Source organism: Sciurus carolinensis, chromosome 1 (assembly GCF_902686445.1).
Source record: "Sciurus carolinensis chromosome 1, mSciCar1.2, whole genome shotgun sequence".
In the NCBI taxonomy this organism is placed as follows: Eukaryota; Metazoa; Chordata; class Mammalia; order Rodentia; family Sciuridae; genus Sciurus; species Sciurus carolinensis.
In genome coordinates this window covers 190,716,542-190,731,363 of record NC_062213.1, presented here as the reverse complement: position 1 = coordinate 190,731,363, position 14,822 = coordinate 190,716,542, and the positions used below count along the sequence as shown (strand labels likewise).

General features: G+C 54.3%; 3 protein-coding genes across 3 annotated transcripts; 2 read left to right on the top strand and 1 right to left on the bottom strand.

Annotated features, from left to right (window-relative positions):
• The first annotated feature begins 523 nt into the window (after positions 1–523).
• On the top strand, positions 524–4,552 carry Fam110d (family with sequence similarity 110 member D). Its single transcript, XM_047559233.1, has 2 exons — positions 524–911; positions 2,591–4,552. Exon 2 carries the CDS (start codon positions 2,671–2,673, stop codon positions 3,487–3,489), a length of 819 nt encoding a protein of 272 aa, XP_047415189.1. The 5' UTR covers positions 524–911; positions 2,591–2,670; the 3' UTR covers positions 3,490–4,552.
• Positions 4,553–5,211: 659 nt separating this feature from the next.
• On the bottom strand, positions 5,212–8,850 carry C1H1orf232 (chromosome 1 C1orf232 homolog). The gene is made up of 5 exons (XM_047538455.1): positions 8,734–8,850; positions 8,512–8,597; positions 6,965–7,048; positions 6,755–6,852; positions 5,212–5,506 (listed from the first exon to the last, which is right to left on the bottom strand). Exons 2-5 carry the CDS (start codon positions 8,593–8,595, stop codon positions 5,212–5,214), a joined length of 561 nt encoding a protein of 186 aa, XP_047394411.1. The 5' UTR covers positions 8,596–8,597; positions 8,734–8,850.
• A 1,057-nt stretch (positions 8,851–9,907) lies between these two features.
• Znf593 (zinc finger protein 593) lies at positions 9,908–12,383 on the top strand. The gene is made up of 3 exons (XM_047560066.1): positions 9,908–10,200; positions 10,429–10,491; positions 10,578–12,383. Exons 1-3 carry the CDS (start codon positions 10,001–10,003, stop codon positions 10,717–10,719), a joined length of 405 nt encoding a protein of 134 aa, XP_047416022.1. The 5' UTR covers positions 9,908–10,000; the 3' UTR covers positions 10,720–12,383.
• Positions 12,384–14,822: the final 2,439 nt, after the last annotated feature.

Sequence of the window (14,822 nt, the reverse complement as noted above, 5' to 3'; positions counted from 1 at the left end):
AATAATAATAAAAATGGCTGGGGATGTAGCTCAGAATTAAAGCACCCCTGGGTTCAATCCCCAGCAACCCTCCAAAAAAAAGAGAGTTGAAGAAGAAAGGGAGAAAGAAGAGCTAGAGGTGGCAGGACTCACTGGTGTTCAACTCTGGGTGCTGGAGAATCTACCTGTTGGGGAAGAGGAGCTCCCTGTAGGTAGGACTTCTTGAGATAAGAGGCATCAGAGAAGAGACTGTCCCAACTCTAGGAGTCCCCAAGTTGGAACAGAGGAGGAAGGAAGTCAAAGGACAGAAGGTTGGCCCAGAAGGTTTCCCTGGGTGACCCTCATGCCAAGTCTTGCAGGGACACCCAGCTCCCCAGTCCTGCCCATTGGCAGCACCACTGCCCCCACCCTTAGCTGCAAATTCCTGGACTCACCCCGAGGGAGGCAGGCTTGCCCCGCCCAACACCCAGCCCACAATAAGGGGAAAAATGGAACCCTGCTCTGCCTTCCCATTCAACCAGAGCAACTGCCAAGGCCGGGTGGAGGCGGCGCCCGGGAGATGCACCTCACTCCAGGCCTCTGGAGGGAGCCTGGGGATCAGGAGATCTTGTTTGGGGTCCTGGCAGAGTCCCAAGTTTACACTGCCTCCAAGGCCAGCCATTTACCCTAGCAGGGCCTGTCTGACTATCCATAAAATAAAGGGGCCCGGACTTGGTTCACTGGTCAGCACCGAGGCTGTGATCAGGAAGGAGTTAACTGAGGTCGGGCTCTGGGTCAGAAAGGGTTAATCCGGGGGGGTGGAGGCTCTCTCAGCTTTTCCTGTGGAGAGTGAGGTTTGGCTGCCACCAAAGTTACTTCTATTCCCCGCTGTCCCTCCTGCCCTCAGTCTGGAACTGCTAGGGACGCCTGCAATTCAGCCTCCCCACGCAGAGGTGAGTGCATCCTGAGCCCAGGGTTGGGGTGGGCGCGCACCAGAGGCAGAGGGCAGGGAGGCTGCACGGAGCCCCTGAGCCTGGAAGCTGGCCCGTATCTAGAGTGAAGCCTCCAGTTGAATTGGGACTACAAATTCCAGGATGAGGAGAGGGAGGCAGAGGGATGGAGGGGACAAAGACAGACACCAGGCTTTTAGGGTTGGCTCGTCTGTGGTCGGTCATCAAAGCCAGGGAGAGGCAAGAGACATAGACTATTTTGGTCCTTGTGTTTAGGGGCTTTTTATAGCCTCCCTATTCAGGGCTGGGAAGAGGAGAGGACACAGGGAACCCATGAGGTCAGGCGAGCACAGTGCCCTCCTGGGACCTTGGAATCAGACCCGCTGCCCAGTACAGTCCCTGGGAGAAGGTGGGGGACACTGCCAGCATAGCCTGGCCGCCTAGATTTCATCACCAACTGCCTCTGAGCAGACGGGTTCCATTTCTGGCTTGTCTGTTCCTTTGTTGCCTCCAGATCCAAGGTCCCCTCAGTCCCCAGCACTGATGTGTCCCTCTCAGCTGAATGTGGGATGGGGGAGTAGGAGGACAGAGGTGGGATGGGGTGTGCTGAGCTATGTGGGTGGTCCATTCTGTTAACTGCCAAGGAAACTGTCAGCTCTTGATTTACAGCCGCTCCTCATCCCCCTCCCCAGCACAAGGGAGGTGGAGGAGAAAGAGTGGGGTCAGAGGTCTCAGGATGAGAAAGGGGACAGGGACCCGGAGGGCAGATTTCTGTGAGTGCAGGTTATTAGGAAGAATTAGTGGAAGGAACTTTTTAGTGAGGCAAGGGGCTTCTCTCTAATGGGAATGATTTGGTTTTATAGTAGCAAGAACAGAAGCTAAATCCCAAGGGGAAATTCTAATAGGCAAGTGAGGGATCCGATCTGAACCAGTTCTGGACTGATCTGAACCAGTTCTGGACCTAAGGCAAGAGAACTGGGTTGCTGTCCAGGCCCCTAACTCTCAGAAAAACCCGAGCAAGCCCCCTCCTCTCTAGACCAGTTTTCCCGCCAATGAAATGGGGTTGACGAAAGTGATGTTTTGAGTTTGGTTTTCTGGAATCCCCTTGGCAGGGGCACGCAGTAACTGGCAGTAGCTGGCTGACATGACCTGGGGACCACCTCCCTCTCCTTCCTGGATGGCCCTGCTGGGCCTGGGCAGGGCAGTTGACTGCAATTACTGGAGGCTCCTACCCTGTGGTTATATCCCTGACCTCGGTGCTCGGGGGCGGGAAGGGTGGGCCCTGCTGGAGTCAGCCTGTGGCTGGGGAGTCTCTTGTCTTGGGCTTAAAGCTGCTGGGTTGGAAGAGGTATTTTTTCCGGTTAAGGCCACTTTCGGGAATTGGGCTGGAACCAGCCCCATTTCCTTTTCCAAGTGTCCTATTTGCTGATGCTTGAGTGCATGGCTCTGTGACCAGACTGGGGCACTCAAAGAGGCAGTTTCTGGGTGTCCAGAGAGTCCCCATCAAATATTTCTGAGGATAGGAAAAGGACATAGCCTGAGCCTCTGCTCCCTGGACATGGACCCACCTGACTTGAATGGAGAAGGATGTTTAGCTGATCCTACACCCAGGAATGCCAGAAGGAGGACAGGGACATCTCCCATCCTCATCCTGACCATTTTTCTCTCCTTGCTGGACCCAGGAAGTCCCAGCTAATTGCTATTGGCTCCTCTGTGTACCTCCAGCGGCTTATGGGGCACTGTGCTGCCCAGCTCTGCTAAGATGCTCCTGGCCTCTCCCTCCACCCCATCCAGGGGACGGACCCCCAGCGCTGTGGAGAGGCTGGAGGCGGACAAAGCCAAGTATGTCAAGACACACCAGGTGATAGTACGGCGACAGGAGCCAGCCTTGCGTGGAGCCGCGGGACCGCTCACTCCGCACCCCTGCAATGAGCTAGGGTCCCCTGCATCGCCCAGGACGCCCGGACCAGCCCGTCGGGGCAGTGGCAGGCGGCAGCCAAGGCCTGACTCCCTTATCTTCTACCGCCAGAAGCGGGACTGTAAGGCTTCAGTGAACAAAGAGAACGCCAAGGGCCAAGGGCTGGTGCGGCGCCTCTTTCTGGGGATCCCCCGGGACGCTGCCCCGAGCAGCCCCGGCCCCACCGAGCGACCCGCGGCTCCAGGGGGTTGGCCCGCGCCCCAGGATGCCCCGGAGGCGCCAGGAAAGCGGGCGCTGTGCCCCACGTGCTCGCTGCCCCTGTCTGAGAAGGAGCGTTTCTTTAACTACTGCGGCCTGGAGCGCGCGCTGGTGGAGGTGCTGGGAGCCGATCGCTTCTCCCCGCAGAGCTGGGGCGCCGACGCCAGCCCCCAGTCCGGAACTTCGCCGCCGCCGCCCGGCTCCGGGGACTCCAGCGACTGTACATCCAGCGACGGGGGCGCGGCCGGCCGGGACGCTGCGGGCGGAGGCGGTGGCTCGGAGGCTGCGGGCTCCGAGCGGGACGGGCGGCCGGCGGTGTCGGTGGTGGAGCGCAATGCGCGCGTCATCCAGTGGTTGTACGGCTGCCAGCGCGCCCGAGGCCCGCCGCGCGAGTCCGAGGTGTGACGGTGGCCGCTACGGCGGCGGCGCCCTGGGAGTTGGGAGCGCGGGACTGTACCTGGGCACCCGCGGGACGCCCTGCCGCTGACGCGCGCGGTGCCTGTAGGCGAGCCCTTCCTCTGGATCTCAGTTTACCCAGCTGAACCTTGGGGAGATGGGACAAAACGAGCCCGAAGGCCTTTCCCAGGGGAGGCAGCGGTCTCGTGGCTGGTGTCGAGGCCAGTTCTGGGGAGTGATGACTGGACTGGGAGATGAACAACCTACTGAATAAATCGAAAACATCATTTAAGTGGGTCGTGAGTTTAGATTGCGGGCAGTTGTTGAAGAAGAGGGTGAGCAGGTTTGCGTGGTTAAGCGCATCCGTTTTGGAGTGTGGGCTACAGGCTGACTGTGTGACCCAGGGCAAGCACTTAACCTCTCTGGATAAAAGCTGCACCCCTCAGTTTTCAAAGGGAGGAGAGAGTAGTAGATAATGAAAAAAAAAAAAAAAAAATAGCAAAGTGTCTGGAATATAAAAAAGTGCTCAAGAAACTATAGCTGCTTTGACTACTATCAAGTTAGCACCAACATTAAAAGAATCATTTCTGCCACCAACCCAAAAGTCGATCCAAACTAGAGCTGGGAATACCTGGGGAGGGGGATGTTTTAGAAATCTGGGGTCCATTGACCAGCCCCACGGTCCCCATTCCCGAAGCTTTGCTGCCTCCCTGTGGTCAGTGGATAAGAAGGACTAAGAAACGAGGATCTGAAATTGAGGTCACTAAAAGAAGGGACCCTTCAAACCAGGATTTTGCCAGCCAGCAACCTCACAACCTGCTACTGCCTCCCTTTCTCTCAAGGACACACGGGTCCCACGTCCTCTCAGGTTCCTACTTCTAAGTCTTTGTTCACGCTCCCCCTCCCTTGGCCTGGGTTACCTTTCCCTTTCTCCACTCACCATAAAAACCATGTATGTTTTCCTGGAAACCCTCCTGATTTCCCCAGTCTTACCTCCTCTGAGCTCTCCTCTGCAGCCCCTTTTGTGCCTCTATTTGTCACCTTGTGTGGGACCCGCTGGTAGGGAGTTCTCTCTTTAGTTTTTTACCTTTCCATACTATAGGGACTGCACACTGTAGTAGAACCCACAACGTTTGTTGAACTAAATGAAGCTGAGTGAATAAGGGAGCCAGTCCCTGCTTCCTGGAAAGTTGTGCTTTTTCTTTTCTTTTCTTTCTTTCTTTTTTTGTTTTTTCTTTTTTCCTTTTTCTTTTTTCTCTGTCTCTCTTTCTTTTCTGGTACTAGAGATTGAACCTGGGGGCCCTTAACCACCGAGCCACATCCCCAGACCTTTCTAAATTATGTTTTATTTGGGGCCCAGCACTGGGGATTGAACTTGGGGGCACTGGACCACTGAGCCACATCCCCAGCCCTATTTTGTATTTTATTTAGAGACAGGGTCTCACTGAATTGCTTAGTGCCTCGCAGTTGCTGAGGCTGGCTTTGAAATCACCATCCTCCTGTCTCAGCTTCCCAAGTTACTGGAATTACAGGTGTGCGCCACCTGGTCATTTTATGCCCGCACGTTTGTGGGAAAAGTGCTAGGACCTCCCCACCTGGACCCTGCCTGAGATCGCCCACCACAAACAGCTTTTCCGGTTGTCCGGACAAAAACACGCTGTCACACGGGGTGTCGGGCTAGGTTTTTTTTATGGGGGGTGCGGAGGGCGGGTGCCCAGTTTGGCCCGCCGGCTAGTCGCCTTTGGGCGCGGCCTTCACCCTCATCTCGGCCAGTTTGTTGGTGAGGAAGCCCCACTTGAAGCCGGCCGCGGGGTCCACGTCCCGCAGCTCGGGGCGCTCGGCGGCCTCCTCCCTGGCCTGGTCCTGGGGCTCTGGGTCCGCATCCGTGGTGGGTTCGGGGCCCCGCAGCATGGACGCGGCCGCGGTCTGCTGCTGATGCCACCTGCTGGCGAACGCGTCCCAGAATCCCGGCCCGCGCGGCTCTGCCTCCGCCCCCGCCTTCGAGCTGGGCCGCGCGGCCAGAGGACTGCAGGAGAGGGGCGGGTCAGCGGGCTGGCCAGGGGTCCCAGGGAGGAATAATGGACAGAGGCGGGGACAAGTGACAAGCAGCAGGGCCGGGGGAGTCAGGGCGAGGTCACAGTGGGCCTGCAGGCAAGGGGAGGCACTGGGAAGAGGGGCCTGGTGGAGGCCGGGTCAGAGGATTAGGCGAGGGGTCTGAGAAGGGACCAGAGTCCCTGGAGAGCGACCGGGGTCAGGGGCTGTGAGAAGGGGCCCCGGCGGGAGAGGGGCAAGGACTGCAGAGCAGCCCATAGAGAGGCGGGCGAGAGGAGAGGGACCCAGACTGGGGTTGGGGTGAGGGCTTGCGGAGCCCGCTGGCGGGACTGGGCAAGGTGGTTGGTGCTGGGGTAGCGGAAACGTGGAGGGACGTGAGAGGCGGGTGGAGCGATCCTGAGGGAAGACGGTCTTAGACCAGAAGCCTAGGGGAGAGGCGGACTTGGAGAGATGGGGGAAGGGCAGTCAGGGAAGGACTGCTGTGGGAGTCTCAGGTCTGGGAAGAGCCCTTGGGACCAGGAGGGAGAGGGGATGAGCTGGGGAGAAGGAAAGAAAGCCCTGGGGCAGGCGAGATGGATGGGTCAGGAGGACCCAGGGCAGGAAAGAAGCTGATGGGTGAGTGGACGAGGCGGGAGGAAAGGACTGAAACGGAGTGGGTGCCAAAGCCAGCCGATGCCAACGGATAGACTGAGGCCCTGTGTCCAACCCATCACTGAGCATCAAAGGCATTCAAAACACTGGTTCCCAAACTAGTGCGCCTCCCAGTCCCCTGAGATTCTCAAGCACTGCCCACACCAGGTGAATCCCAATCTGGAAGAGGGTTCCAGAATTTGTGTTGGTCACATGATCCCTTGGAGGACGAGGGTTTAGACAATAATACTACTGATGGGACCACCCTCTGTTGCATGTTGCAAACACCTAAAGGTTCTCTCTGCTTTGGCTTCTTAGGAGATGGCCTCTCCCCAGTGTTGGGAAGGGACAGCCCATAAACACCTTCCAGCACTTCAATACCAACTGCTGGTAAATCCCCAAGATCTAGCCCCAAACTCCCAGATATACTGTGTGACTCTGTCCTGCTGACAAAAATGGACCAGTTAGGAGCTGCCCCTTCCTAGCGCTCCACTGTTAGAAAGGGAAAGAGATCAGAAGGAACTGACATGACAGCAGAGGGACCCCAGGCCTTTTCCAGAACTGCCTCCTAAACACACACACACACACATACTGGTCAGCACAGGGCTCCGGTGGCAGCAGCTTGTCCTCATCTTCTTTGTTAAACAGAGATGACATTGTCAGCCAGCCTTTCACTCCAACTCCCTGAACCTGGGAGGGAGGGGCTGGGAGTCAGGGAAGAGCCCAGCATAGCCTCCCAGGGCTCCTTAGCAGCCTTGATGGGCTCTCCAGGGCGTGGGTGGAAGAAGGGAGAAGAACTCACCCTGCGGGCCAGCTGTGACATGGGACTGAAGGCCTCCTCGGTGGGTTCTGCTGTCTCAGACTCCACTAATGCTGGATTCTCCCTCTGAGACACAAAATCCCCACTGAGCATGAGAGAAGCCCCAGAAAAGTGGGACCTCCCTTCCCATGGCTAGCCTGGTACACACAGGCACCCCAAATCCCACAGGACTAATCCCACACCTACCTACCTCACACCTCCACCAGGGTGCATGGGACTGCACACAGGTACACCTCTACACAAACCCACAGGCCTGTGCACATGTATGATGAATCCCTGCAGACACCCTCGAGTACACACACCAGCCCACCCCAGTCACATCTAGATGCACCCGAGACATGTGGGTAAGGGTGTGCATGCGGATGAAGACCCAGACACACCTGGCGCAGAGCAAGCTTCACCTGTACGTGCTGTGAGACACCTGCACTACTCCCACTCATACCAGTCACACCCCTACATGTGTACAACTGCCCATCCACAGCACAAACGCCCATTCACAGCACACGAAGTCTCTCCACCTGTCCACAGACCCCCGGACAAGCCTCCTGGGCATGCAGGCATGTACTCCATTCCAAACCCAGCATCTGAAAATACCTGGATCAATTCACAGTACGTACACCTCCACCGGAGCTCCTTTGTGGAGCCTCATTCCAGCACTCACACAGACGTCCCCGCAAGCCCCGCTTTGGACACCAAGCTGTCTAGACATACACTTATCCACCCATACCCACCCGCACAGGAATAGTTCCTGCCCCTGCCACATCTGTTTGACTGCCACCTATTGCACCCTCTAGACATAGAGCTTGTTAGCTTTTTTCCTTTTCTTTGCTTTTTTTTTTTTTTTTTTTTTCTTTGTACTAGGGATTGAACCCTGAGGAGTTTTACCACTGAGCCACAACCCAGCCAGTCCCTTGTATTTTTTATTTTGAGACAGGGTTTCACTAAGTTGCTAAGGGCCTCACTAAGTTGTTGAGGTTGGTTTTGAACTTGGGATCCTCCTCACTCAGCCTCCCAAGTCGCTTGGATTACAGGCATGCAAAGCCTTTTTTTTTTTTTTTTTTTTTTCTTCTTTAAGTCAGAATGAAGCATGATTGAAGTATGTTTTTGATGTGATGCTGCCACAGTGACTCTGAGTACAGGTGTCACTCCCCCTACTTCTAGTACCAGGGGGCTCCCTACCTCTTAAGGCAAGCCATCCCACTTCTGCTTAGCTCTGCTCATTAGAGAGCTGTGTCAAGCTACATATACCAATGCGGCTCCTGCCTGCTGGTCGTCCATGCGACAGCCCTTCAGCCCTTGAGGTCCGTGGAGACGGCAGGCAGTCCTCACAGCCCCAGTTCCCTTCTTCCTGTTTTCTTAAGTGTGCTGGCTGTCTGACTGCACATGCTGCTTGCCATCCCTGTATATGCCTACAGTTTCTGCACAAATGTGCCTGTCCCTCTCTTAGAGCCCATCCGTTGCTCCTCTTTGTACCTGGCACCCCTGCTGTCCTGTCCATGCCCCACCCAGCAGGGATGAAGGGTACCCACCTCCTCTGCCAGGTCCTCCTCAGATTCTCCACTCAGGGTCTGTAGCACTTTGGACTTGTAGGTTTTCCAGAAGGCCTGGTTCATAGCTGCAAGAGAAAGGAACCTGGCACCCAGGCAGAAGATGGTGACTCAGTGGGCACCAGTAGGTCTGGCTCTGGGAACTTGGTGGGGCCAAGAGCCTGTCCCCCGGTGATCGGGTGACTTCATTAAAGATGCACCAACCTCCCTAGTTGGCTCAATGCCTAGCAGGTGAACCTGATCCAAAGAAGTCTGAGATGGGGGCTGGCTTCTGTCAATTTAGTCCCTTGTCTTGACCCATATTGGTCACCAATCATGAAGACATCTCTCTGAAGAGGTCACCTTCCTGGGCCTAGGAATATTTAAGGTTGTCAATCTCTTAGAATGGCATCAGAAAAATTCTCTTTATTCACATAGCCCTTAGGTCTAGGACACACTGGTGTCCCCTCTGACTATAAACATGCCAGCTATGTCCTTGGCAGGCCCACTCTCTCCACTCAGCCTTCATGAACAGGAGTGGGAAGATCCTCAGACCCTGTCGGCACCTTGGGCTTACATTTCACTTCTTTGTCTGGCCTGGAAACTCATTCCTCTCCCTAGGGATGCACGTGCCTGTCTCCCTGTTTCTTGGCAACTGGTTCCAAAGAGCTGGAGCCCCTGAATTATTGCTGAGCTCCTCTTTCCCCGTCCAGTGGAGTTGTCTCTAGCCAGTCTGGTAGACATCAGGACCCAACGAATGATGCACGGCCCTCTGGCACTCGCCCCTCCCCTGAGCCTACAACATTTAGTTACCTTTGCCTTTGCTGTAAGCCCTCCCCTGGGAAGCCAGGCCCAGAGAAAGGCAGCGATGGGGTCCTTCTTTGAGCATCTGCTCTTGCGAGAGGAGCTGACCCTGTTAACCGACAGGAGACCTGGGTGCTGGGTCTCTGGGGAGGAACAGCGCTCCCTCATGGATTTGCCTGGTGGACGACGGTTGGAGGACGCGGACTCAATAGAATAACGAGGGAGAGAAGGGGTGAGGGCTTGCCAGGGATTGCAGGTATCTCTGAAAGCCCCGTTGGGCCGGGATCCCAAATTTAGTCGTTCATCATTTATTAATTTATTTGCGTTACATACATTATCAGTGCCTTCCAGAGATGCTTAAAGCTTAGACTCTCCACCGCGGAGTTTAAGGTGTGGGAACCAGGAAGGGATGTCGGCGCCACGCCGGGGCCCGCAGAGCAGCAGGACCCGCCCGGAACCCGGCAAGGGCATGTCGCTTCCAGCCCCCGGGTGAACAGGCTCTGTCACGCCCGTCCACCGCCGCCTGGGGGCGCTGAAGTCGCGGACCATGCGAGTGACGTCATCAGAGGCTGTCGGGCAGATCCGGTCCCGCCCCTGGGCGTCTCGTGACGTCATTGAGCTTTAGGGAAGCGCCCGCACGTGCGGTCCTCTCTCGGCCCCCCGCCCCTGGGTCCTCTTGTCACTGGCCATGGGTCGCTCCCGCCGCACAGGCGCGCACCGAGCGCACTCCTTAGCCCGCCAGATGAAGGCTAAGCGGCGGCGACTCGACCTGGATGAGATTCACCGCGAGCTGCGGCCCCAGGGTCCAGCACGGCCCAAGCCCGACCCCGACGCAGAGCCCGACCCCGACCTGCCAGGGGGCGGCCTGCATCGCTGTCTGGCCTGCGGGTGAGTCCCGGCCGAGGCCAGCATGGGGCGAAGGAGGGTCGGTTGTACCCGCTGGGAGCTGTGAGGTCCGGGCCGCGCAGGATCTCGACTCTTTCGGGACCTGTGGGTCAGCTCGCCTCCCGTCCCTTCAGCCCCGGAGCCTGGCGTCAGGGAATGAGCTGTGGGCAGGGAGACGAGCGTGCCTGAGAGGCATCACTTCCTCACTCTTCTCACCCCCTCTCCTTGCAGGAGGTACTTTGTCGATTCCGCCAACCTGAAGACCCACTTCCGATCCAAGGACCACAAGAAAAGGTATGAAGGAGTAAGGAGAGTGCTGATGGATGGGTGCGGGGCAAGCAGGGCTCCCAGCTCCCAACTCCTGTTCTTCTTTCTCCCAGGCTGAAGCAGCTGAGCATCGAGCCCTACAGTCAGGAAGAGGCAGAGAGGGCAGCGGGCATGGGTTCCTATGTGCCACCCCAGCGACTGGCAGTGCCCACAGAAGTGTCCACTGAAATTCCTGAGATGGACACGTCTGCATGACAAAAGCTGAGGATTCAGGGCAGAGGAGCTATCCATGGACAGTGGGGCAAGGGCTAGGCCGGGAAAGAGTGTGCCAACCTCTTTGGGTTCTGGGTTTGGGGAGTAGATGGCTTCTTTTAGGTGCCTACTCCCCAATAAAGCAACTGGATAAAGAACTTACCTCTGACTCTAACTTCCAGGCCACCGCTGGCTGCAGACTCCTGCCCTATTTGGATTTCTCAGCTACTTTCTGTGTACAAGGCCCAGGTGTCTACGCCCTACCTGGTCCAGCTTTGGAACCTACATCTCTGCTCTCCTTCTGGGGCTTAGCATCTCACCTTGACCTCCAGATGCAGTGTTAAATGGGGGTGTAGGATAAGATTGACTTTATTCTGCTTCCAATGAAGGCAAGGACCTATTCCTAGAAAAGGAATTTTTGAGATTGCAGTCCCCTCCTGAGTCACCTACCTCCAAAGCCCCGGTGAGAGGTGGCCCGTTTCGTCATGGATCCTGTGCTGGTGGCTGCTGTTGCCCCACCATCTTCCAGACAGCATAGCAGGAACTGCCCAGCCCGAGAACAGCCAGCACTGTAGCCACAACCCCAGCCAGCGGACTCCGGGGCTCTGCCTTCAGCTTCCCCGCCACCTGCATCTAGGGGTGCACAGAAGTGCACCTAAGGGGTTAGTTGAGATTTCTAGGCAGGCAGAAGCAGAGAAGGTGCAGCTGAGTGAAGGAGATATGGGCGCCATCGCTGCCCCAGGGAGATTCCACCCCAATCTCTTTCGCTTCACTGCCCATCTGGGCTCTGGCTAGTCAGGCGGCAGGGAACGTGACAGCCTGGCTGTTGGGGGTATCAAAGAGAACTATTGGGAGAAAGGGGTCAATGGTGCCAGAAACCATCAGTTAGGGGTACTTACCTGTAGCACCCGGAAGTAGCCAGGGGTCAGGCGTCGAAATCGCATGGTGGGGGCTATTGGTCTCCCAGGTGGCCTGTGGGGTGCTAGCAGATATGAAGATCAGTGGTGTTCATGGTACCAAGAAATAGCAATCAGGGCACAAGGGTCTCTGACCTCTCATATGCACAAAAGCCATGCTCTCAGAGGATGCTCACCCGTGGCTGGACTGCCCAGATCTGGCAAGGGGAGGGACCGCTGGATTTTTAAATCTGGTCCCTTCCCCCGCTGACTGCCATCCTGCCAGCCTTAGGAGCAGCTGTCAGGAGAGATCAGCATCAGGCCTGAGCAGCACCTCCCCCATTCACCAGGGAGGCCAGGCCCGTTAGGCAGGAGTGGCCTTAGCTGGCAATGCTCAGGAATCTCAGGCATGGACTAGGTACTGGGCGGGTCCCCCTCAACTCTGGTCCAGGCCCTATCCCTACCTCAGATAATTGGATGCCACCAATCAGGAGCAACAGGGTACATTATTAGTCTTCCTTTCAACAGCAGTACATCTTTTCTCTTTAGTTTCTATAAACCATTTCTTCCTTGAAGGAGGGCACATCACCTCTTTCTTTGAGACAGAGTTCCTGCAAGGATTTCCCTACCCTTAGCTTGGGGACAATAATAAAAAGATCTGCATATATTGACTAAGCTGTGTTGTGTTAAAAAATAGTAAACTGAGGCATGGTAATCCATGCCTGTAATCCTAGAGACTCGGGAGGCTGAGGCAGGAAGATCTTAAGTTTAAGACCAGCCTCAGTCACTTTATGAGATCCTTAGCAATTTAGAAAGACCCTGTCTCAAAAATAAAAAGGGCTTGGGATTTAGCTCAGTGGTACAGTGCCCCTGGTTTGAATTCCAAATACAAAAAAAAAAAAAAAAAATGAGTTGGACCATGTTCTTCTCACCTCTGTCTGGTGCTGGCTCAGGATAAGGATTTGATGACATCAGAATGGTGGAGACAGATATGTCTACCACCCTGTGCTGAAGGCTCTGTTGGAGTTTATTGGGCTCACCCGAAGTGCTCTGGGGAGGCTGTTGCATGAAGAGACAAAAATGTTAAAAAGGGATTCAGCCTGGCCTGAGGGACATAGGCATCCCAGGGTAGGAGGACACTAGCTAACAAGCCACAGACTCGAGGGAAGGGCCACAAATTCACCACCTACCAATTCACAAATGGAAGGAGGCAAGGCCTGTGGGGACCTGTCCCCCTTGAAGGAAGTGGCTGCCATTCCCCTCTCGCTGGTACCAAATGTGAAGTTGGGAGGGGTCCTAAGAGCTGGCCAAGTTCCAGAGAGTGGAGATCTCAATTTGTTTATGAAATTATTAAATGAGGACAACTAACACACATGCTACACTACATGGGCCATCCTTGTGAGTCAGCTACAGGTATAATATTGACAGGCTTTGAAGGCTGAGTGTTGGGGCACTAAAGAGAGATCTTGGGTCTGGGGTTGTGGCTCAGTGGTAGAGCGTTTGCCTAGCATGTGCGAGGCACTGGGTTTAATTCTCAGCACCATGTATAAATAAATAAAATAAAGGTCCATTGACAATTAGAAAAATATTTTTAAAATAAGATAGAGAACTTTTAAAAAATAACGTGCATACATACTGGGGATTGAACTCAAGGGCACTTTTACACTGAGCTACATCCCCAGCCCTTTTTTATCTTTTAATTTTGAGACAGGATCTCACCAAGTTGTTGAGGGCCTCACTACATTGCTGAGGTTGGCCTTGAACCTGCAACCTTCTGCCTCAGCCTTGCTAGTTACAGGAATTACAGGCATGTGCCATGGCAACCAAGCCCAAAATAGAGATCTTGAAGGCAGCACAGTCAGAAGCAGGTTCTAGGAAGCTCCCAGGTCTCTTCCCACAGAATTACAGCAATAACAAATCAACCACATGCGACAGATTTAAAACTACTTAAAGGGTGTTCTCACACCCCTACAGTCTAGGTGTTCCCCTTTTGAAAAACAAAAAGCAGTTACAGCTGGGCACGGTGGCATACTCCCGTAATCCCAGCAGCTCAGGAGGCTGAGGCAGGAGGATTGCAAGTTCAAAACCAGCCTCAGTAATTTAGCAAGACCCTAAGCAACTTAGCGAGACCCTATCTCAAAATAAAATTTAAAAAGAGCTGGGGATACGACTCAGTGGTTAAGCACTGCTAGGTTCAATCCCTAGTACATTCCCCTGTTCCCCGTCCCAAAAAAAGAAACAGGTACAGAGAGGTGTAGAAGTTGGACTCATTTATACTGCTACTGAACATAGAACTTATTCTGATTCCAAAGTCCTGGGAGTCTCCTGGCCTGAAATGATGGTGATAATGATGATGAAGATGAACTTAGTATGTACCAGATTTTTTTTGTAGATGGGGGCTCTTAATCTAGGCTTCAGAATACAGGGAATTAAAAAAAAAAAAAAAAGAATTCAGGGGAATACATAAAGTTGGGTGGTAAAAAATATATTTTTTTTCTCTAAACCAAATTTCGCCATTTCTTTCTTTTTTTGGGGGGGGCAGGGTATAGGGGATTGAACTCAGGGGCACTCAACCACTGAGCCACATCCCAGCCCTATTTTGTGTTTTATTTAGAGACAGGGTCTCACTGAGTTGCTTAGCACCAGGCTTTTGCTGAGGCTGGCTTTGAACTTGCGATCCTCTGGCCTTAACCTCCGGAGCCACTAGGATTACAGGTATGCACTACCACGCCCAGCTACACCAGATATTTTCATAACAAATTATAGTTATTGTAAGTATAGAAATATTTATGCTTACAACTGTTTCACAATCATGGTAGTTATTAACCCTCTGTTAGAACAGATCTAATGGCACTCTATTTCAGAGTCTTCTGTGATATAGCAGCCACTCATTGGGACCTATTAGTGCCCAATCTGTACCTACCGGCAGTTCAGTGGCCAAATGGTGAATCCACCTGTTCTCATGCTGGTGACCCATCACTCTTCTGTATCCCCCCCACACCTTTTTTTATCTTGGCGTTTGAACCCAGAGATTTGTGCACACTAGCTAAGTGCTCTACCACTGACCTACATCCCCAGCCCTTTTTATTTTTTTATTTTGAGGCAGGGTCTTGCTTAGTTGCCAAGGCGGGTCTTAAACTTGTGATTCTCCTGCTTCACCCTCCAAGAAGCAGGGTTTGGGGCACGTACAATCACGCTCAATTTAAGCTT

Coding starts and splice junctions, on each gene's coding strand:
- Fam110d (XM_047559233.1), top strand. CDS start 2,671: ATGCTCCTGGCCTCTCCCTCCACCCCATCCAGGGGACGGACCCCCAGC.
- C1H1orf232 (XM_047538455.1), bottom strand. CDS start 8,595: ATGAACCAGGCCTTCTGGAAAACCTACAAGTCCAAAGTGCTACAGACC. Junction 7,049..8,511: donor AGGAGGACCTGGCAGAGGAG/GTGGGTACCCTT, acceptor TTTGTGTCTCAG/AGGGAGAATCCAGCATTAGT. Junction 5,507..6,754: donor CCGGAGCCCTGTGCTGACCA/GTATGTGTGTGT, acceptor CCTCTCCTGCAG/TCCTCTGGCCGCGCGGCCCA.
- Znf593 (XM_047560066.1), top strand. CDS start 10,001: ATGGGTCGCTCCCGCCGCACAGGCGCGCACCGAGCGCACTCCTTAGCC. Junction 10,201..10,428: donor CATCGCTGTCTGGCCTGCGG/GTGAGTCCCGGC, acceptor CTCTCCTTGCAG/GAGGTACTTTGTCGATTCCG. Junction 10,492..10,577: donor TCCAAGGACCACAAGAAAAG/GTATGAAGGAGT, acceptor TCTTTCTCCCAG/GCTGAAGCAGCTGAGCATCG.